This window comes from Choloepus didactylus, chromosome 8 (genome assembly GCF_015220235.1).
Source record: "Choloepus didactylus isolate mChoDid1 chromosome 8, mChoDid1.pri, whole genome shotgun sequence".
In the NCBI taxonomy this organism is placed as follows: domain Eukaryota; kingdom Metazoa; phylum Chordata; class Mammalia; order Pilosa; family Megalonychidae; genus Choloepus; species Choloepus didactylus.
This window is the reverse complement of record NC_051314.1, coordinates 135,880,379-135,905,003: the sequence shown is the minus strand read 5'-3', so window position 1 is coordinate 135,905,003 and position 24,625 is coordinate 135,880,379. Positions and strand designations below refer to the sequence as shown.

General features: G+C 38.7%; 1 protein-coding gene across 1 annotated transcript in view; it reads left to right on the top strand.

The window, feature by feature from the left end:
- Positions 1-24,625, top strand: part of PRKCQ (protein kinase C theta) — a 158,533-nt gene that overhangs the window by 60,538 nt on the left and 73,370 nt on the right. Inside the window, 8 exon segments of the mRNA XM_037845292.1 lie at positions 4,089-4,215; positions 7,547-7,581; positions 7,583-7,602; positions 7,604-7,745; positions 10,852-10,912; positions 18,600-18,762; positions 19,897-19,928; positions 20,023-20,108. Coding sequence (XP_037701220.1) covers positions 4,098-4,215; positions 7,547-7,581; positions 7,583-7,602; positions 7,604-7,745; positions 10,852-10,912; positions 18,600-18,762; positions 19,897-19,928; positions 20,023-20,108 — 657 coding nt within the window. The 5' untranslated portion in view covers positions 4,089-4,097.

Genomic DNA, 24,625 nt, shown 5'->3' with positions numbered 1-24,625 from the left:
GCACCAGTCACTGAACTTGAGGAAAAAGAGAGGGAGCAGCTTGGAAAGGGAAGCTGGGGCCCCGACGAGTTGAGGGCCGCCTGGAGATGCCCAAGAGGGAGTCGAAGATGTGAGTTGAGAGCTCAGAGGGGAGATGTGTGGGGCCACCTCTTCGTGCCCCGTGGGGAACAGCCTCTGGTCATCGTCTCAGGGACACGTTGTTCTCTGTGGAGTGTGGGGCCACCACGACTGGAAGGTAAAGATGAGACTGCAGGAAAGTGACAGCCCACAGGGACACTGGCAGAAGGGCAGATTCACAAGCTGGGTCCTTATACTTGCTGTTCCAGCACATGTATTTTTGTGCAAAGGGAATTCTCCCTTCTATTTTAGTACCCAGGGAAATCCCCCTTCTCCCTTACCACAAAAAAAGAAAAAAAGGAAGAAAAAAAAAAAAAAGCCCACAAAACCTTTTATGTTAATTTCATCACCATGGGCAAAAAGCACTTACTAAACATCTTTTGGGTCCTGTATATATATATATACACATATATCATCAAAAGAATTGTGGAAATGTACACACCCAGAAACACTGTATAAAGTATCTGATCCCTGTTAGCCTTGCCAGCATTAGATAAGAACAGTTCTAAAATATTCGCTGATTTCACAGGTAAAAGAAATAATGTATTTCATTTTATATTTTATGTATTTTAACTCTTTTTATTATGACAGTTTATTATGACAGTTGACATTATCAACTTCTAATGTCAATTATTTTACTTACAAAATACTTTTTCTCAGCTGTTTTCACCTGAATGCAAAATTTCAGAAGAGCTTAAATACCGAATAAAAGCTGGTTTTCTGAGGCTCTATTTCTCTTTCATTATTTGAGACTATTCTTGATTCCTGTAAGATTTTGAATTAATCTTTTATCATGTTAATTCCAAATTTTCAAATGTATATTATTTGTATTTTATCTACATGACCTCTGCAATTATAATCCATGACTTGAAATGCCAGTAGCATGTATATACATATATATGTATGTGTGTGTGTGTTTTTAAATTGTCATACAGTAAAACTGACCTTTGTTTTTGATGTATAATTCTCTGAAGATGCATAACCATCACCACGATCAGGCTGTAAAACTGTTCCATCTCCCAAACAATTGTGCCCATGCTTTCTGTTTGTTATCATACCCTACCCCAACCCCTGGTAGCCACTGATTTATTCTTCATCACTCTGGTTTTGTCTTTTCTAAAATGTCTTATAGATGGAGTTACACAGTATCTTGTTTTAATTTTGCATTTCTTGAATTGTTCACAAGGCTGAACATTTTCCCACGTAACCCATTGCAGCTATGTTTTTGTATTTTGAATAGTTGGTGTTATTGCCAGATCTTTACTTGGGTCACAGATAGTGTTTTTCTTACAAATGTGGATAAGCTTATTATATAGTAATGATTTTAACTCATCTATTGCATTTGACACAGCTATTTCCCCTGTTGGGTCCTTGCCCTTAAAGCCAGTGCTGTTTTTCTTTGTTCTGATCCAATAATATTGTAGTGTTTCTAGTAATCTAGTCTGATGCAATATTCCTAAATATAAAAATGTTGTAAAAGGATGCTGCTCATCATATCATTTCTAGTATGGCAAAATTGGAAAACAGTGTAAATGTGTAACGATAAGAGTTTAGTAAAGCAGATCATGGAGCTGACCCTCAACAGAACATTATGCAAGACTTAAAAGGATGCTTACAGTGATGACATAATTACTTGGAAAATGTTTATGATAAAATGTTAAATTAAGAAGCTAGATAGTCCTACATACAACATATGACCACAGTGTGTAAAACAAAAACAAAACACAACAGCACAAAACCTCCTCTTCAAAAGACTAGAGGAAATACACTGATTTTCTTTCATTTGGTGGAACTGTGGGGATTTTTCACTAACTTTGTGTATTTTCTTCATTTTTCATAGTGATCACCTATTACTGTTACAGGAAGGAAAAGGATTCTGAGTAACCCTGAGTTTGAGGCTTTATTAAATGATTTGTGATGTTAACCAACAAATGCCAGCTCTGTCTTCTAGGATGTCAAAATATGTCAGATTCTATCACTGACGAGATGTTTAGGAGAGAGAATGGCCTGGCTATCAAATAGACGTGCATTGGGTAAATTATCAAAATGCTGTGTGTGAAGTAAAAGGGCAAGTGAAGCTGGTGAAATAGCAAGTGAGTTTTTGGGTTGCTTATTGCTTATTAGATGGGAAACCAGTTGATACCCAAGCAAGACTTCAGAGAGGAGGGAGAGTTTTGTCACAACTCTCTTGCATCCTGTAATAGAAACCCTGGCAACCCTAGAATTTTCTGTCTATTCTTCAGACAGCTTTTCCTAGGTCCATGCTGAACTGCTGCTGCCTAATCAGAAATCCAGCCTGGAAATAGCATAACAAGGTGTCACTAAAGGTTAAAGTAGATTTAACTCAGGCTTTATGAGTCGATCAGCCCTCTAGCACTTACATCAGATTTGATTACTTACCTTTACTTGTATTAAGGAAAGTTTCAAAAACCCCATGCAGGGTAAATACTCCCACAAATTAGGGTAGCTCTGGGTGATTTTTCCTGGTTAGTCAAGGAGTATAGATTGTCTGGAAAACGTGTGTGACCCAGGAAAGAGGGACTTTCAATGAATTTCTCTTGGAGAACTTTCAGCTATTAACCTGGCTTCTGCCCAAGAATTATAAGCTCAGATGGTGAAGGGGGCCCCCCTAAAGACAAATCTGGAGGTTATCTAGCTTCTAATTCAACAGTATGACATGCACAGAATGTGGTTCAGAGACTAACACCAAACAAATCATAATGTTTACAAAACCGTCTCCTTTAGCTAAACCTTCCAAACTCTGCAGGAAACTAGGACTTTCTCTTGATATCCATGCAATTAACAGTACATCTCAAGAGCTCCTAAATTGTATCTCTGTAAGTTCAAAAATCACCCAAAGAGCCCCAGAATTCTAAGGAGTGGAGATCCCTTATGGCTTTGCCAGCTTATGTATTACAGTCCCAAGATCTCTAGTTAATGATTCTCACTTCTGCTTTTCTACTACTCTGAATAGTTTTCTTCATTTATAACAAAGCTAATGCTTTGTTCTTATTTTCTTTGGTTTACAGAAGAAAGTTTGGGAAAACTCGTGAGGAGGAAATAGTTCAAGGGGGAGGAAGCAAGGGAGTAACCTTTTCACCAAATACCAGATGATAGTTTCAAAATAATGGGGCCTCAGGGAAAAGTAGGTTAAGAAATAAAGGATAAAGGAGTTTAGTTGAGGTAAGTGGACAGAGCAAACAAAGATAAGGAAAGGCAAGTGAAGAATCAGACTCGATTCCCAGATTTGTCACCAACGCTGTGATAATTCTCACCTAAGTCTCTAGGAAAAATAAATTATTAGTTAATTGGCATTTATGAAGTGCTTCATTTATACTTAGAGGATAAACACTATTTTATGGTGGTCATTGGTTTAGGGTTTTTTAACTGACTCATAATGTTCAAAGGCTTATGTTTATTAATATACAAATGACTGTGAGGAGAGCAGAGCTTTTTGAAGACATCTAAAGTAAATAAAGATCAGCTGCTAAATGCCTAGAGCCAATTCCATTACACACATAAATAGACCATTGGAAGAATTTTGCGGTGTCATATTTAACCAGTGTAACTGAAATAGGCTCAACTCTTTCTAAACTCATTCTCTTGTTACTATGTGTTGTTTCCGGAGCACCTACTGGAATAATGGAAGAAATAAAAATATCCATTGGAAAAACTAGTAAATAGATCTCCATTAGATTAAGAGTGGGATTAACTCTTTAGTTAGTCCTAACTAGCAAGGTTGAATGCAGACTTCCAGAAAACCTCCTTCCTCAGCAAGTCAGTCTGTGGTTTTGGGTGAGTCCGACAATGTACTCGGCAAAAGGGGAAGTAAAAGCATTTGTTCGGATGGATAATTGAACCATTTGAGTCTCTGGTTGTGGATGATGAAGCACTGGTTAAGTGGGGGTGGGATGGCAAAAATAACCTATCTTAGAGCCCCCAAGTAGCGTTTGTCTTCTGTTGTTTTCCAGGGAGCAGCCATGTCTCCATTTCTTCGAATTGGCTTGTCCAACTTTGACTGTGGGTCCTGCCAGCCGTGTCAGGGAGAGGCTGTTAACCCTTACTGTGCTGTGCTTGTCAAAGAATACGTTGAATCAGGTAAGCTTGAGTGGCTATTCCAGACGGGGGAGGAGGAGGAAAGGCCTGGTATGAACTAGGAACCAAGGCCAGCAGCCACCTTCCAGGACCTTCAAGGTCATCTGGCTCAACCCAATTTGACAGTTCAGGAGACGGATGCACAGAAAAGCCAAATATTTCCTCCAAGGTACACTGGTTTAGTGATGACTCCAAAGCTGAACCAGGTCTCCTGACTCCCATTCCACTCCTTGTGCCATTTTTTTCCCACATAAGCAAAGGAGAAAGTTGTACTGAGAAAGTTATGTGAGGCATTAAGAGGGAAAAAATCTGCTAATGAGCTAAAGTAGAACATGGGATCTGTTTGCTAAGCCTGGTTATTTTAAACAATTATGGGTAGATGAAGTCTGCAGAACTTGAGGATCAACTCTAAAGACTGATTGCTGCCTCTTTTGCTAGGCTTAGATGAAAGTTATGAAGAAAATATCATTAGCCATTAGAAACCAAATTTCATAAAAGGTGCTTTTGCATTTGCTAAGACCCTGTTTGAATAAAAGAATAGTCGTGTTTTGCCAAATTTAAATACTAAGAAACAGTTCATGGAGAGAGGGAAAAGTGTGACAGCTGTCTAAGATTCCTTTGTGGATTTAGAATAAACTAAAATAATTCTATTGTATTAGAATCTTTCCATGGTCACTTTGATCCTCCTTGATCTCTCCCCATGGATTTTAAGATTTTTATGGACTTTCCAAAGGCATGGTAGCAGAATCTTCCATCCTAAGGCTTTCCCAGCCCCACTAACTTTTTCCATTTCCCTACATACATTTCTTGGTTTAGCATCTACTTTTAAGAGAATGGTGATTACCACTGATGCAGGTTTGCAATAAATAGAGGGGACATCACAGTACATTCATGCAAAAAGAATTTATGGACTGTCTACTGTGAAGATGCTGGGGCTAGAGCAGAAGGAGATAATGAGAAAAAAGCAGAAAAAAGTCCCTTCCCTTTAGAGCTTGTATTTTAGCATCTGATTTTACGAAGACAAGCAGTAAACAAAAATTGAGGGCAGAGGAGATGTGTATTACTTTACATAAGGTGGTCCTGAAAAGTCTTAAATGGCCTGTACAGAGGTGACATTTGCAGATCCAAAGGAACCTTGGCTCAGCATTGGAGAATCTCCGGCTAGATATTTACAAGTCAGAATTTCTGGGGTTCAACATCCTATGTTTGCTTTCCCCCGCCCCCCAAAAGAACTTTTTGCTTCATGGATGACTTCATCTTTCCAGTCACTCTCAGATCTTCAAAGCGAGGAGACTGAAGCATTCTGATTTCTCTCCCGTTCAGTTGGAAGTGAGAAGGCCACTTGCTCCCAGTCTAAAACCTTTCAAATGTCACAGGAATCTTTGAAGTGTAAAATGTCGGAGTTTTTCAAAGCTGCTTTGACTTAATGGGCCTCCTGGATCCAGTACTTTTTGCAACCACAGGTATCATTGACATTTGCCTCCTGAGAGCTTTTTTTTCCCCTTTTGGCCTTGCCTTTGAACTTTGTCTATCACTCATGTGGATCAGGAGATCTTGTCAGAAAAGAAGAAAACTTTGTTTATGCAAAAAGCAGCTTGTGAAGTTTTGGAGATTTTGCTTTTGTTCTGAAAAGAAATCACTCTGAGTGTTATAATTCAAGTATTACTTTGATAGAATCTAAACACATTTTAATCCTGGAGGCATGAGGCTGCATTTGCCATGGTGAGTTGATAGAATGGGGACAAACAGGACAAATGCTGTTGAAAACTGCAAAACTCACTCTCTACATAAGTAGGATCCTGGGTTCTCATCTTTTTAGGTAATTACCAACCCAATGAATGAAAGGGTAGGAAAAACGCCTTATGGTGGGATTTTTGTCCTTTGGTAGCAGTTACAGGTGAAAGAAATTATGGCAAGGGGTGGCTGCAAGTCTATGGAAAGAAAATTCATGATGCTGGTTAATTGTACCATCGGAAAGTCCGACCTCCTATCAAATATTTACTAACCAAGCCATAAAAATCTTTGTCTTCCTATTCCATCTTTCACCATGTCATAGTTTATATCTCTAGTAGCCTAGTTTACCTAAAATTTGAAGTTTCAACCTATTCAACTCCTGTTATACCCAAGAAACTATTAACAAATGCTCCATGCCTATACAGTTTCAGCTTTGTGTAAGGGAGGGAGGGCATAAACATAAAACCCCTTTATCATTCCCGCCACCCCACCCCCCACACCACAACACGTAATATCCTCCATGCCCTCCACAGTTTAGAAGGGCCTCAATTTCCTGACTTCAAGCAGATTTTCCCTGTTGTTTATCAACATAAGTTTAAGTTGTTAAATTCTCCACTTACTGTGCTTATCACAAGAAACAAACAAACAAGCTGCAGTTTTCTAGTTCTAAAACAATTAAAGAATAAATACCAAAGAAAATCCAGTATGAGTGAAAGATAAAAGGAAGGACTTAATCTCACCAGTACACTCTGTTTAGTCACCTGGCACCCTCTGGGGAGGGTTCCCTTAAACGGATAATCCTGCCTAACCATTTCCAGGCTGCCTGCCTGCCTAGCTTTCTGGAGTTGGGAGTCTCCAGCCCTCTATTCGTCAACCCCACCAATTAATACCACCTTTGGGTAAAGGTGCATGGAATATATAAAATGCTGTAGTTTTATTCAAGAAAGAGCAGGAAATAATGGCTCATTACGTTTTTAAGGCTATTGCCTCCTAGTATATTTATGTCAAATGAAAAAAATTTTAAATATCTTTTCAAAGGATCACTCACTATAAGCCTCAAATTAGAATGCTGTCTTTCAGAGGAACACACAGTCGTTTTGTTATTGACCGTTCCTTACCCAGAGACTGAGATTAATCAGCCATGTGATCGACCCCTTTATAGATTAACAAAGAAGGATCTCAAAAGGCATAAAAGTTTAAAAAGTATCAGAACGGAATCTGTTACCCTGCCCTACTAAATCCACCAGTTTTGGCCTCCTGAGTTCTTTTTATGTGCTCAGATGTTCACACCCAAAGTGAAACAACTAACTGTTGAATAGGAAAAGAACACTGCCAGTCAAAGACGGAGATCAAGGTTTGTGTCACCTGAAATTAACCAGAGTGACTGTTAAGGGTCATTTACATCTAAGGGTCACTTATATCTAGACCTTGGAACTATCTCATTCTGTCCTTAACTGCCTTTAATTATTGTGTACGTTATTTTGTTTTCCAACAGAAATATGTATCCTAGAAAGCAGAGTAAATAGGTGCTACACCTGGGTTCAATTGAATTATTTTCCAGAGCTGGCTAAAAGAGTAAATAGAAAACTTCTGTTCATAGAGAATGGGCAGATGTATATCCAGAAAAAACCAACCCATGTACCCTCCCTGGGACGCACTTCGATGCCCATATCAACAAGGGGAGAGTGATGCAAATCATCGTGAAGGGCAAAAAATGTGACCTGATATCTGAAACAACTGTCGAGCTCTACTCCCTTGCAGAGAGATGCAGGAAAAACAATGGGAGGACAGAAATATGGGTAAATATCGGAGCCGTGAGCTTTGTTTAAAAGATATGTGCCATTAAATAATAAGCACCATGTTTGCTGATGACGAGCTCAAAAGTTGTCAGTGTCATCCTAAAGGTAAATTACACTGGTCTTGGGCAAACAAGGCTCCCTACCACTTACTCATTGATGTCTTGATAATGACTATTGACTATGGGGTGTATTTACATATTGAAAGGTCCCTTATGCTTTGAAAAACTGTCATTGATTTATACCCTGTGAAGGTACGCTTGGAAAATATCACAAATTCCCCCTTACCTGGGAATGTAACAGTTCTCTGTTTATCAAGGAATGTGAGAGGACAGAGCAAAAACCTAACTTTAATATCTTGGTCTTCCTTTTCCATATTTTGTCAAACCCTGTAAAACCTTTTCAGCTATAATGTGTTTACAAAGCTTACTTTGTATTAAGAAGTGCTTCACACCCAATCCATGTTAGCACACACAGGTTTCTGAAAACATAGGTTTAATTCTGTTTTGGTAGCAAATGTTGAGAAATAATAAGGGGAGAATAAAATATGAAAACTTCAAAAATTCTAATGAAAATTTATGGGGCACAACATGAAAGAAAATATACCAGTAAAAACTGCTTTTGCATGATCTGAAACCCAAAAAATGTTTTCAAAAGTTTATATCACTTATGAAAATAGAGAGCATTTTATACTTCACCATCTTTAAAGATTAACCGTTCTGCGGTGTACTTTCTACAACTCAGATGCTTAAGAAAATCTGCCTAAAGATTTTCAAATCACAGCTTTCAAAATAGGAATGATTTAAGCCTAAAAATGACAATTTTATGTCAGTTCTGTGTTTTGACCTCAAAAACAAAAATAGTAATTTTTAGGATAGTATATAAACCTTTGCCTGTGTTACTTATGTAATCTTTAAAGATAAATATGTACCAAGATAACAAAGGTTCCCATGCTTTGATGTTTATTTAGGTAATTTAGTTTAGCAGTATCTGTTGAGCAGTCTGAATTCAGCTTGGGGAAGGGATCTGGTAACAAAACTCTTCTTGGCTGACTGCTTAACACCTAAGAAGGGATTAAATGATTGGATAATGTCAGAGTTTATTCAGACCACGTAAGTGGGAAGGCAGAAGCTTTGTGGAGCCTGGAGAATGGAAGCATTTGGCTAGGTTAGGAAGAAAGAAGAGGTAAACTAGAGAAATTCTTCCCCACCTCCACCCCCACCCCAACTCCCATTTCTTTTCTGCTTTTTGCCCAATTTCTTAAAACAAACAAACAAACAAACAAAAAACCGGGAGTCACAAAATCCCTAAGTTTTATATAGCATCTTTTTCATTTACTGAAAGGATGACTTTTTTTTTTTTAATCCTTTTCTTACGCTTCATTGATATTCAGATTGCCCTGTTTCTGTTTATATCTCTTAAAGTTGCATTTGATTTCCTGCCTAGGCTTTTGCTGATTTTATTTTAACAGACTTTTTCTCTTTGGATTCTCGAGTTATTCAGGCATGAGCACTTGGTTGTGTTCAGATTCTTATTCACCCAACTAAACAGTTTATTTCCTCGTTTACATTTATTTTATAGTGTTTAAGGGCCAACAGGTTGTTCTGGACTATATTTTCAATTGCTTCTATTGAAATCTTTTTAAAATTAATTTTTCCCTTTTAACATATATTTTTCTCAAATTTGCCTTTCACCACCACAGACACCATCTTATTTATAGACGCCATATTGAGATTTGCCTCATGCTTTGCCAGTGTATTATCTATTTGTATGGCTATCTCCTATCTGTTCTCAAAAAGGTGATGGGAAAAAATGACTTTCTCTACCCTGTATAGTTTTTTAGTAGTGGCCTAGTTAAATTTCCTCCAGGATCACTAATTCCTAATATGAAACTTTGTGGTCAACTGTTACAATTTTCCTGTCTTCCTTTGGAAATGAATCCCTTTCTCTTCTAGTTCAACTTCTGCCTCCTGCTTTTCCACTTACTCCAGGAGCCAAAGAACAATGGTTCTCTGGATGTCAAAAGCACGTCTCTTTTCATTAATTTGTATAAGCGTGTATGAGTATTTATAGTTGACCTGACCAAGCACTACAAGCTTATCACAAAATCCTAGTAGTGGTGATGCTGTGACAGAGGTATCTTATCATGCCAGTTTCTCGGAGAGCTAAACAAGATTAAGTGACTTGCACGAGGTTGCAGTCGGTAAATTATTGATCCATGATTTAGATGAAATCCTATATTCAACAGGACACTTATTATTATTTCTCAGTTATTCTAATTGGCCCAAAGATATAATTAGCTGTCATGACCTTCAATTCCTCTTCTTTCTTATTTTTTTTACTGTATTAATAATATAGTTGTATGATTTTAGTATTTTAGTGATGGTGCTCAGGTTGTCTTAGATTTGCCTTTTTCTCCTTAATTCACATAACATGATATGCTACAGCATCCCTGGAAATGTCACTTAATTCCTGCCCCTTCTAAATAATTCTACTGAAATATATTTTTTATCCCTTCCCAGACCATTCTAAGTAAAATTCCCTGTAGTAGATAATCCGGTACTTTCCGGAGGAGTCTTTCCTTACAAAAGAAAAAGGCCACTCCTAATTAATACCCTGATTAGCGTAAATTACATCCCACCCTGAAGGAAGACGCTTATCTGGAGAGAGGCACACTGGTCCTTCCCAGAAGTTCTACATTTTCTCCAAGTGAGCTAGTAACTGTCTGTGTGATGCTTTTGTCAAGGTTGAGATCTGGACCTGACCTCTTAAAACTCCTCAGATAAACTGCAAAACAGGACAAGAAAACCCAATAGAATCTTGTTTAGAATGTTCTTTCCTCCATCTGTAAGTTTTGATTTCCAAGTAAAACTAATGCCTTGATGAAGCGTTTCAAATAAAAGAAGGGGCTGTGTCCACGGCTGCTGGGCTATTGCTCTGGATACGGCGTATGAGTCAAGAGAAAGGGAACTGTGATTGCATTCTATACTGGAAACCTGCCAGTCATCAAACTAGCCTGTTATTATGTCATGAGACTCAGCGTTTTGTTTTGTTTTGTTTTTTTTTTGTTTAACGCTCTGACCAATATCTCTTTCCTTCTCTCAACCAGCTAGAACTGAAACCTCAAGGCCGAATGCTAATGAACGCGAGATACTTTCTGGAAATGAGTGGCAAGTGACATTTCTTCTTCCTGTTTGGGGGTGAGGAGGGCACGTCCCTTCTTCTCGTGTGTAACTTATTTGGCTTTTGCAATATAAAAGAAGAGCATTGGGGGAAAATGGAGGCCCCGGGATTTTTCTGAAAACTCCCAGTTATGCACTAGGTTTGAGTTGGAAATATGCTAACTGGGCCAGAACTATAAAACATGCATTGCATTATTTTTAAAATACTGTGAAGCCATGTGGCCAGTGCTTTTATAGACTGTCTTTATCATAGTTTTGGAATTTAACGTAAATACAGAGGGCCCTGTTTATGTGTAGCTATCTGTGGATACACTGCATGTATATAAATGAGGTGATATAACAAGCGATCACACTAACAGTAGAGGACAAACTAAACAAGAAACATAAATATTTCCCATAAAATTCGTGGCAAATGCTAATGCTAAATCACCTCAAATCCTTTTAGAAACAAGGAAAGTTATAAAAAAAAAATGCATTGCTGAAAGTTTCGGTTCCATGTCACAGACTGGCTTATGTTACCGAAGTTATATTTACAACCAGAGAGTGCTTGGTGGCTGTGACAGCCTGCCGGTCCCTTGTGCTGCATTTATATTCTGAATGTTGAAGTGTTGCTTAAATGAATCAAATGCTACTACTCATAAATGCCTAAACCCCAGAATGCACATGTGAACTTACCAATGGGAAGCTGATTTTATTCTTTCCTAAATTAGTTTTAATATCAAGAAGTAAGTTTTAGTTTAGAGATTAATTATGCTTTCTGATTTTTGCTTCAAACATGATTTCGTTTCGGTCCTGATTCAAACAAATACACTGAAAAAAATATATATTTTGAGGTAATCAGGGAAACTTACCAAATACTCGATGTTGAGGAATTGTTACTTTTTCAGGTGTAATAATGATATCATGGTTATGTTTTTAAAAAACATTTCTCTTTTACAGATATATACTGAAATATTTATAGTAAAATAATATGTTATTGGGGATTTGCTTCAAAATAAGCTGTTGGCAGGGGGAAAAAACAATCTGAACCTTTTTTCTTCTTTTTCCTCTTGGAGGTTCTAGATATATAGTACATGTAATTGGAATATTTTTGAGTTAACTAAAAGAGAGAGTGTGATTGTAGGGCATCTAAAGAACTGGGTTTACATAAAAGTGAAAATGTTGGCCTAAATGGCAATACCCATAATGCTTAATTCCTTGAATAAGAGAAGGTCTACTCGTCCCATATATTCAAGAACTGGACCAATGTAGATTGAAAAAGTACTCCAAGAATAGAAGTCTTTTTGGTAAATAGTTTAAATATCCCTGCTTTGAAGGACAATTCCATTGCTATTCATATGATGAAACTTAAATTTTCTATTAGAATGAGAGATCAAATTCAGAAGGAATAAAAACAAAGAAATTTCACAATGATTACACAAGCCGGGGAAATTTTTAAAGAATTTTTGAAGTATATGAGATCCTCTATATCTAAACCCAAATTGAGACATTATCTTTAAATGTTTATATATTGAAAATATCCTAATTTTCAACAAGTGTTCAGGAATAAACTAACTCAAAACTTCCTTATTCATGATAGGAAGAAAGGTACAAGATGTCGTTCAATTTTAAGAATATTATTATTTATTACTATTCTATACTATACTACTATTCTATAGGAATAATTTTCTAAAGGATTCAGAAAAGCCAGACATGAGTTCTTATGGTCAGGGAACTTAAGCCAAGATTGGGAGAGGTGGTTGAGCTTAAATGAATAGAGAATTAAATCCTAAGCCATATAAATACTGATTAACCAAGATATCACCATGGGTTGTATTTCAGAAAATTCCATAGTGTGGGCATTAAAGGATAGGCAGAGTTGAGATTTGCCGAGAGGAAATGGGAGAAACTTCTAGAAGGAAAAATACAGACTTGAGCAAATACATGGCATGGGTTGTGAGGAGACCATTCTGGGTAGATCAGTGGGCCCAGCTAAAATCAAAATAGAGAATCAGAGACAGATCTTGGAAGCCAGGCAAAAGAAATGTGTAAACTTGGGGAAATCACCAGCAAGGAGTCACTGTCATGTTTTAAGCAGGACATGACACGATGAAAGCAGTGTTTTAGGGAAATTGCTCACAGGGGAATGTAGGACAGATTTGGGGAAGGGTATAGACTAGATATAGAGGGATCTTATAAAATTTCTAGTGTGCAGTGGAGAGGTGATAAGAATCTGGGTTTGGGGTGTAGCAATGGGAATGAAATAAAAGGAATGATCTTAAAAAATAAATTAAACATGAAGATTTCATAGCAGTGTGGGTAAAACGGTATACCTATTACGAGTACATAGCTGAGGTGCTTTTATAATTCTTTAAAAATGAATGTTAAATGTTGTCATGTTGACAATGAGTCTTAAAGTAACTAGACTGGGAAAATGATTATAGGAGTGGGAGAAATAGGAATATGGTAAGAGAAGATAAATTAGGGAATGGATTTAAGGAATTCAATCTTTGATTCCATTTAAGATAGTACCACGTCTCCTGCATCCTTCTTTAGTGCAAGCCTCTTCTCTACCCAACAGAAAGTAAGTGGCTCATTGCTCTCCACACTCAAATTACTCCATTCTTTCTTTTAAAATCTTCATTCCTTGATTTCTGTGCTTTTCTTCTTCCCCTCTTCTCCTGCCACGGCTCTTGGTAGCTTCACATTTCATTGTCACTATCTGATACCCCAACCTCATATTTTCACATTTTCCTACACTTTTCTGTTTATCCACTAAATAGTCAACAGACACCTACAAGCTGTCTCTTGGAATTCTCTCCTCCGAAGTCTCAGAGTCAAGCATTGCCTTCTCAGAGCTCATTCTCCTCCACTGTCAACTCTGCCCTCCCTCTCATCCAGTAGGTACAAGATTTTGTTCTTGTCTAGTTTCTCTTATACCCATTTATTAGCCTACTTTTGGTATTAACTCCCTAACTAGCCTGGATCCCAGGATAAGCTCCTGCCAGTACTCTACTTTCTCCAAGGCTTTGCCAGAAAAAGTCATTCAGTCAAATGCATTACTGAATAATAATGCACTGTTATATAGTACTAGATAATGTCCCTATGTTTCACACTCATACATCTGACCTCTTTACGGACCTCTCCAGGTAGATTCAACATGTCCAAAATTGCACTCACTGTTTTCACCAGTAACCTATTCCTTTTGTACTTATTATCTTTGCTAATTATACCTTTATCCACCCAGAAACCTGGAAAGTAATCTTTCTAGCCTCCTTTTCTTTCACCTCCCACATTAATCAATCAGCAGGTTCTGCCTGTGTCCTGCACATGACATTTTTTCAGCGTTATCCTCTACTTACATCATCATGACTTCCTTTCCATATTCTAATCATTCCTCCAGGCTGCTGCCAGAAGGAGCTATGTAAAGCACCAATCTGACCACGCCATGCCTCCTCCTCCTTTTGTCCCTGCCCCTGCCTACAGCCTTTCATTGTTTGCAAACAATCTACAGGCAAATGCTCAAACAGAACTGCTACCTACCCACCTTCTGCACTAACCTTTCATGTTTCATCTTACGCACTCTGGCAATACCTCAATGCTTGATGGCCTCCACATACATCCTAAAGTGCCTTGCCTGTGTACTCTTGTTCATTCTCTTCCATTTAGGGAGAACACCTTTTGCTTTTCCCACTATACTTTCTTCCACGCAGTAGTAGGAAGTATTCATCCTTCAGAGCTCAGCTCAGAAATCACTTCTGTCAGTCACTTTCTTGTCCACCTTTCCTCACCTCTGCCCACCTATACCTGTGTTAACAGGTGTAGTTTCCTCAGCCCTGTGACCCCATCACACGGCATCCTGTGAATATTTCTGATATTTGCCACGTTGATTGTCTTTCCCTCTGGATTCTGAACTCCTTGCAGGAAAGCCATGGTTTCAATCACATCTTAAGTTATCTCTTTAGTTCCAGCACTCAGCTATGTGCTAGGCTCGTGGAAGGTATTTAAGGAAGGTTTGTTGAACTGTTCACTTGGACTCACCCTGGCATTTAGAAATCCCTTTTATTTCCTTTTGATCTCCACACAATGGCCATTCCAAACATTCCCCAGGCCTCCATTTCTGAGGGTATCTTAGTCCTCTCCCACTCTTGCAAGATGACCCTGCCCCCAGTAAACATGGAAGAGACTTTCATCTTCTGTCCCTCTCTGCACTTCCCCTGTGGCTGCTTTTTCTTGCCTTCTCTTCCTGCTCTTTTGCCTCAGAGGAAGTCCCTCCCTTTCTTGGTCTCAGCCCTGTCACCTGCCAGCATCAGTTCTGCTCAATCCCGTTCCCTCTCTAGCATCTTCCATTTTTCCATCTCTCTTTTATTTCTTCCTTGTTGCCAAGAGATACATAGCTATCTTCTCCAGTCTTAAAAAAGACATATTTTTTTTTTTGCCTTTTTTACTTCCATTATTTTTCTCTTTCCTCTCTTTCCCTGGTATGTTCCTTGAAAAAGTAGTTTAGATTGATTTGTCCCTGCTTTTTCACTATTCCCTCATTTCTTAGACCCCAAGAGCCTGGCTTACAATTCTATAGCTCTGCTGAAATGACTTTCTCCAAGATTTTGAATCCTCAAAATAAGACCCTGTTTCTTAGCCTCCAGTTTCCTTGACAATCTATCTATATCACCCAGTGCTGGGAACACCATTCTTTGTTTTCCCTGATGCGATGTTATCCAAGTTTTCTTTTTAAATTTTCTCCTGTCTGTCCTTGGTCTCTTTTGCAATTCCTTTTCCTACCTCCTAAAAAATATAGCTATACAGATCTCTGAGTCTCATTCCCACCATCATTTATTTCCTCTTCCAGCTCAGTGTTCTTGGTGAGTGTGCCATGCCTAGATTTTCATCTGCTCAAAGGCTAGGGTTAACGTCTCATATTTCCTTAGTGGTTCAGGAACCATTTGTAGTTTGATTACAAACAAGTGACAGATCAGACTAAATAAATAGATTAGGAGCCAGTCAGATAAAAGTAATAACCAAGCATATAAAAACCAATGAGCTTATTCAAGCCAATAAACAAACAGAACAAATTGCTTCAGAAATAAACACAATCAATACCAGAAGAATTCAAGAAATTCTGTGTCCGTAGGCATTTACTCTCATATAATGATAGAAATGACTGGAGGATAAAGGAAATCACAGGAGGGGAGAAGGGAGTAAATTTTATTTCTAATACTTTGTGATATACAGACTATTTAAAGTATCTTTTTTTTTTTTGATTTCCAGTTTATAATCTAATGCACAGACTACTTAACACATATATAATACAATTAGGGTTCTCAGATTGTTTTAGTTTCCTAGGCTGCTCAAGCAAATAATGTGTAATGGGTTGGTCTAAACAATGGGAATTTATTAACTTATGGTTTTGAGACTAAAAGAAAGCCCAAATCAAGGCAACATCAGGCCAATACTTTCTCCCCAAAGACTGTGGCGTTCTGGGGCTGGCTGCTGGTGACCACTGGCTCCTCTGTCACATGGCAAGGCACATGGCAGTGTCTCCTGGTCTTTTCCCTCTTTTCTGGGTTCCATTGATGTAGCTTCTTGCTTCCTATGGCTGTCTCACTCTCTGTCTGAATTGCACTCTCTTATAAAGGACTCCAGTAATAGGATTAAGACCCATTAATCTTGACTGAGGTGATACTCACCTTAACTGAAATGACCTCATCAAAAGGTCCTACTTACAGAGGGTCCACACCCACTGGAATGGATTAAATTTAAGAACATGTTTTTCTAGGGTACGTATAAAAGAATTTTGTACTTTCTATTTTATTTCATTTCATCTGGACCAAAATAGAAATGGATCTGATCTTAGTGATAAAGAACCTACTATACCAGTCACAAGTTGTAAGTAGATCTTCACACTTATACCACAACTTGTGCAAGAAGGCAATTGACTCACTGAAAGTGAGCCCTCAGTCACCACACCTAATTTATTTCCAGCCCAGTTCCAAATAAAAAGACCAAATTCACTAGTCTTAAAACTTTGGCCTGACCTAAAGTGACACTCGCTCTGTGGAACCCTTGGGTGGTTATTGGGAATTCTCTTTATCTGGGGCCTGGGGTTGCCACAGAACAGCCACGTGGACCACTTTAGAGCAGACTTAGTCCTACAGTGTGCTCTGGGACCTGGCTGGACTCCTGGGGAACAGTCTCCATCTACACATGCCTCGCTCCACCCCCAACTTTCTGTCTGTCCACTTTGTCTCTAGCCCAGCTGCAATTAGGGATTTGGGAAATAAGTTACCCTTATCACAGGCATTGGCATAAAGCACATGTCAAACCTGTGCTCCTATTTAGCTAGAACGGAAGTAATTCAGTTCAAATATTCATTGTAATGCTCTATATTTGTAAAATATGGCAATCCTTTCCTTTCTCTAAACCTCAGTTTTTTTTGTATTTGTAAAAATAAAAAAAGAGTGAAATAATCCAAGAATCTTCTGAACTATTAACAAGTTATGATTCTAGGAGTTAGAACCATTACATTCATTATCCTTGTTTTCATCACAATCACCGTTTTTGTCATTTCTTTATAATTTCCATGTTATTCTTGCTCTCATGTTGGAGTATTCATCATGCTGTTTAACCAGGACTGACTTAGCTTTGTGTGTTTTCTTTGGGCCTGGGCTTCAGCCAGGACATCCCTGTTATTCTCAGAATTTTTTACCGTTTCTACTCTTGCATTTATTTAATGCTTAATAATTTTCAGTGTTCTTTCTCACATCTGATCTCCTTTGAGACAGAGCAGATGCTTTATTCCGATATATCCTGTTTCTTACTTTAGACAAAGACATTATGAGATTGGTAGAATGACAGAGCAGGGGGAGAGGAGGCAAATGAGTTACAGAGAGACCCAAATCCTCACTGCAGCATAATGGCACCCTCACCATTTAAGGTGATCATCAAAGGCTGGTCCAGGTCAGCACTATCTTGTCTGTCAGGAAATTTTTATCTATCAAATTAAATGTGAATTTAATAGTTTGATTCAGATGACTAGGTAACATCCAGGATTACTTAGACATTTTTTAAAAATTGCAGTGATCTATTAATTTTCTTTCCTTTCCCCCTGATGAGCAGTAGGTAATCTGTAACTAGGAAGTCATTACTGGGGGCATCAGAAGCTAGAGCATTAAAAATACACCCAAAGCTTTTTTGGCCTCACACAAAATTCTGACTCACTCCCTTCAGTCTACTATACCCTGTCTAAAAATGACTACACATCTGGGCCCTAAAAGGTGCAGTTCCCAAATTGCTGCCAATCAATAACCACATTATTTTCTGTAAGTACAGGCAGAAAATTATTCACAAGTTCCTCTTTTCTCTGGCTGGCTCATTACTGACTTTGAATAAGAAAGGTTGATAAATACATTGGAAGTTCTGAGCTCTGGTTCCAAAAATCAAAAGAGGGTAGCTTTGCCCAGTTAAAGAGGGTAAAGGATTGAGCCAATCATCCAACTTTGTTGTTTCAATCCTATAACAATATACCCTATGATAATTCTTTATTATAAAGTGAAGGACAGATGCTCAGTATTTTAGCAACCTTTATAAATGCCTGGGATGTTCTGGGTAGTCAACACTTGTTCAATTCCTTGCCCCACTCTGACCCTTACCCATCATAGCACAGAACTTCACTTTGCCCCCTGTTCTCTTCCTACAGACACAAGGGACCTGAGCGAATTTGAGAATGAAAGCTTCTTTGCTTTGCATCACCGCCGAGGAGCCATCAAACAGGCCAAAGTTCATCACGTCAAGTGTCATGAGTTCACTGCCACCTTTTTCCCGCAACCCACTTTTTGCTCTGTTTGCCACGAGTTTGTCTGGTACAGTAATTTGGCATTTCCCCTTGAGCTTGAGGTCATGCACTCAGCTGCATTCCCTTAATCAGTAGGAGGAGTGTTCTGGACTAAGTATCATTTGAGAGTTTTCAGTGACTTCTCCTAGACAGAGAAGGCTTAAGGGGATGTGATTCAATACAAGTTTTCATAATGTGACCTCCATAGAAAAAGACAGCCAGGTTCAATCAGAAAAAGGGTGAAAGCATTTTGGTTTCTGATGAAATGGGAGATGGCTAGGTGGGAGGGAGGAACCAGGAGAGGAGGTGTTTTTATTGTAAGTAGAGTTTTACAGTAAAAACTTCCACCACCTCAACAGCCCAACTTTCCTGGCACTGTTGTTTGCAAGAGGCAGCATTTTCTCATTGGAACAAATGGGTTTAAATGTTTGCAAGTCTCCTGGGTGCCTTAGCCCTCAAACAGAGCTCGGTGCAAGCCTCAGTAACCACATAGCCAAGGCTATGGTAGAGTGGAGACTGGAAATGACTCCTATTTCTGGTTCTCGGATTCTTCGTCTGTTAATGGTATGCACTTCCCTTTGGGCAACTGCAGAATCTACTTATGCACAACCCCATCTTAACCAGGGTATTGAAAGGTCAAATAGACTTTCGGTGGATTTTCACCATCCTGTTTTCATCCAATTACTTACAATTTCTTCTTTTCTAATTATGAGTGTTACTCAAAAATCAGTCTGACGCTCAGTACTTTATTGATTACAAATATCTTCTGACCCTTGGAAAGAAAAAATAAAATGTTTCACAAATGTCTTTGTTCATCTATAGTGAGCTTAGTGAGACAATGGATTTTTAAGTGTAGGATGTTGAAATTTGCTCCTAGGAGATAGTAATTCATTTTCTGTCAGATATTTTCATCTCAACCTGTTTGTATGGAAAATACACAAATGAAAAAGAAATTAGAAGTGCTTCATTTGTTTGGTACTCAGAATTTTAACAAAGTGGCTTAAAATAAAAAACACCGTGTTAACACTCTTGGCTAATGACACAGCAAGGCTGCTGATCAGAAAATGCTCCATGATAGTAGAAGTTAAGATCTCATTCACCTTTTGAATGTCTTTTAAATGGCTCTAACATCCAGATAAATCAGTCATGTGATTTATTGCAGGGGCCTGAACAAACAGGGCTACCAATGCCGACGTAAGTAAGAAGAAATTCTTGTATTATTGGCATTCTTTTTATTTAGTTGTTCCTTAATGTCTGAAAATCTTAAGATGTCGTTGTTTCTTCTCAGAATGTAATGCAGCAATTCACAAGAAGTGTATCGACAAAGTTATAGCTAAGTGCACAGGATCAGCTATCAATAGCCGAGAAACCATGGTATGTATTTAGATTTCTCTCTTTGTCTAAAATATGATTTTATCATGACATTAAAATTTTTTTTAACTTTTTATTTTGAAATAATTTCAAACTTACAGGAAATGTGCAAACATAAGACAAAAATAATCCAGAGAACTCCAATATGTCTTCTACCCAGATACCTACATTTCCCACCTTTTAACATTTGTTATATCATTCTATCATCCATCTATCTATCTATCACTTTCTAAACCTTTGAGAGTAGGTTGTGTACATCATGCTCCTTTACCATTTAATATTTCCTCATATCTTTCTATGAACAAAGTTATTCACTTCTGTGTAATTACCACATTCAAGAAATTTAACATTGATATAAAGCATACAGTATATATTCCAGTGTTTTCAATTGTCCCAACAATCTCCTTTTGGGCATTTTCCCCTCCATTATTAGATCCATCCCAGGGTCATGGATTGCATTTGTCATTTCCTCTTTAGTCTCTCTCTTATTTTTAATTGTGGTATCATATATACAACATAAAATTTCCCATCTCAGCCTCTCCCAAGCATACTATTCAATAGCATTAATTGCAGTTCACAATGTTGTGCTATCATCACCACCATCCATTATTGAAACTTTTCCATCATCTTCTACAGAAACATTGTACCCTTTATGCATGAACTCCCCACCCCAACCTCCAACTACTGGTAGCCCATATTCTATGTTCTGTCTCTGAATTTCCATATTTTAGTTATCTCATGTAAGTGGATTCACACATATCTGTCCTTTTGTGTCTGGCTTATTTCACTCAACATGATGTCTTCAAGGTTCATCCATGTCATAGCATGTATCCGAACTCCATCCCTTTTTTTGATGACTACGTGGATATACCTCATTTTGTTGATCCATTTATCAACAATGGATGGACACTTGGGTTGTCCATCCATTGTTGATGGGGTCATTGTCCATCCATTGTTGATGGGGTCATTGTTGGGGTCTTTACCCTAAAGTGGGTTTGCTGGGTCATATGTTAATTCTATGTGTAATTTTTTGAGGAACCACCAAACTCTTTTCCACAGCAGCTGCACCATTTTATATTCCCATACACACTGTACAAGTGTCCCTATTTCTCTACATCCTCGCCAGCACTTGTTATTTTCTGTTTTTTTTTTAATGATAGCCATTCTGATTCTTATTAATAATGCTGGAACTTAAATCCTTATGCTTATCAATGAACAGCTATCTCCCTTCCCTCTTCAATAATGATTGCAACTGAGTTACCAAAGCTAAGGAATGAATAAGAAAAACATGTTAAGAATTTTAATGACCCTACCCTTCCAGAAAATTATAGAAATTGGTCTGAAAGCATTGTTCTGATAGTTATATGAGATCTAGCCTTGCAGCATCTATAGCTAGAAGAGAGTTAAAGAGTAAATTAACACCAATGATTATAAAATACAGAGGACATATAAGTATTTACAAGATTAGTAGAGATGCTAACAAAAGTGTAATTCTTAGATTGAGAGGCAAAATACTTCTTTCAGAATGAACTTTAAGATTCTAACTAACTGCGGACACGTTAGATATCATACCAAGGAGAAGGGAAACTGAGCTAGAAAATCAGGCTGTCTGTCATTATGAAATGTTTCAACTTCCTCTCCCACCCTTTTCTTTCTTCATTCCACAAGTATTTGTTGAGCATCTAATACATGGAAGACATGGTACTATGTACTACATGTACAACAGAGGACAAAACAGACATGGGCTCTACGGTATAGTTGGGGAAACAGATAACAAACACATAGCTATATACAGTTTCCATTCCTATAAGTGCTATGAAGAGAGCAAACAAGGGGCAGTGACGGGGAATAGCCAGGTGGCCTACTTAGCGGTCATGGAAAGTCCCAAAGGAGGAAGCACTTAAGCTGAGAGCTGAAGGGGGGTGGGAGCCAGCTGTGTGAACAGCAGGAGTAAGGAGGCTCTAGACAAGCTGAAAGGGCTGAGGAGGGGAGAAGTTACATGGCTAGAGCAGCAGGAGAAAGACAGAGAATGGAAGACGAGGTTGGGGGCGTGGCTGGACCCAGATCATGGGGGGCTTTTTCAGAACCCGGAAAAGGGGTTGGGTTTTATTTGACATGTAGTGAGAGGCCCTGAAAAGCTTTTAAGTGGGGCAGTCCATGAGTCCCACTTCCTGAATGTGGCATGGGAAATGGTGTAGAAAAACGTGAAAGCAAAAAGAGGGAGGTGATTGAAGGGAACCTGCCAAGGGGGCGGTTGGTGGTTTATACCTGGCTGGTGACAGTGTAGGTGAAGCACAGCAACAGATTCTCAGTTATTTCAGTGTTAGAAGTGACTGGATTTGCTAACAGATGGGATGTAGAGAATGACAGAGAGAAATAAGGATGATGTCCCAGCTTCTGGCTTGAGCTGGGTCAGGTAGCTGAACCAGGATGGGCTTGCAGATAAGGCTGGGAGAAGAGGTTGGAGGGGAGAAATTCATATTTCAGTTTTGGACAAGTTCATTCTGAGATGCCTAGGGACAATGAAATAGAGATATCAAATTGACAATTTTATATGAGCTTAGGATTTATATGAACCAATAGATCAAATCTGTAAATTTGAGAGTGGTATTATATAGGTACTACTTAAAGCTGCCAAACAGATTACCTAGTGAAGGAGTATAGAGAGGAAAGGGCTCAGACTGATACCAAGGAATCTAAAATTGGATCTTGGGTAGAAGGGGAGAGGGCTGACATAGAGACTGAGAATAGGGGCTCAGAGACGGGGAAAATGCTAAGAATGTAGGAAGTTGCAGAAGCCAGAAGAGAGGAGGGTTGATTGTGCTGATGGTGAGAAAAATGAGGGTCACCTGGAGATGTGTGGAGCCCTAGATCTGAGAAATTTCATGGAAATTGTGGAGGAGTTGACGTGATAGGCCCACGATGAGGGTGAGTGACAGGTGAGGACATGGAAACACTTGTGGGTTAATATGGTCAAGAAGATCAACCACAAAAGAGATCATGCAAATGGAATGGTAACTGAAGGAGGTGAGTCAACAGAGCATGGGAACTCTCCCATAGTTAGGGAGAGGTGGACGAAGCTGGAGAGAGAGGGGCAGCCAAGCAGTCAAGTCTGTCGGCAAGAAGGGAAGAGTTCCAGAGTCCATGTGGAGATGGGTCTCTGACAGGTGGAGGGGCAGTTCACCAGTTTTAATGGGGTATGGGGGTGGGGGCATAGGGCAAGATGGCAGCAGGGGGAGGTAGCTTTGCAGATTTGGTAGTGGGCAAGGAGCTCCACTTAGACAGTTTATGTCCTTGATGAAGTATGAGGGTTGGGAGAAGAAAGACAGGAAGGTGACAAGTGCCTTGGAGGAGAAAGGAGGATCTGTGAAATAATTATCTTAAGGCCGAAGGTGAAGGTGGGAAAACAAGGTGATTAGTGAAGAGAAGTAGGATCCTCGAGCAGAGTTAAAAACCTCTTTGAATTTGAAGGCGGGTATGTGATTTTCTCCAGCAGAGGTGCAGGTAAAGAGAAGGCACATTGGTTGGGTTTATCCAGAGTAGAATTTCCTCTAAAATTTAGCCCCAGAAGGGGATTATTTCATAATTACAAGTGCTTCTGCTCAGGCTCAGAGAGGTTAAAGTAATTTTTCCGAGGTCAGCCACCAATAAGGGACAGAGCTGGGATTAAAATTCAAATCTCCAATCTCCCATCTCCCAGACCAATACTTTTTTTGTTTGAATTATATTGTCAACTTCCAACCTGCCATCCTTCTCCCTTTACTTGAGGACTTCAGCTTTCCTTGAAAAATCATAAATTGTAAGCATCCCCATTAACCTCAACAGCTAACAGCATCCCTGGCCCAAAACGAACTATTCAGGAACTGTTAGTGAAATGAATAAAGATCTGTGGGTAATGGTATGTTCTCTGGGGAGAATTTCATTTCTTGCTCACATACATGGACATCTTCTTTGGTGTTCCTCTGTGCCCCTTCATCGAGAGCAGAACTGTCCAGTCAGAAACAGAATATGAGTCACCTGTGTAATTTAAAATTTTCTAGTAGCACATTAAAGGAAAAAGAGGCAAGTGAAGTTAGTTTTAATAATTTATTTTATTTAGCCCTATTTATCCAAACATCCTTTCAACATGTCATCAATATGAAAAAGTAGTAAGATATCTTGTGTACTTTTTTTGGTGCAAAGTCTTTAAATCCAGTATATATTTTACACTTACAGCACATCTCAGGTCTGAATCACCACCTTTCAAGTGTTTGTTAGCCACTTGTGGCCAAGAAGCTACATTGTTGGAAAGTCACAGCTAGGGTTTTCCTCAGCCGTATTCTGGACACCGTGGTCCTGGGTTCAGGATTTGAAGTGGAAGCCATCTAACCTGGACCTTGACATATTAATTGTTCAGGTTACACTGTGGTATATGAAATGAGTTCAGAAAATTATTTTTTCTTGGCTGAAAAAGGCTAGAGCAGGTGCTGAGCGACCTTTAAATTCTAAACAGCAATTCTGAAGACCCCGTGCTGACCTAT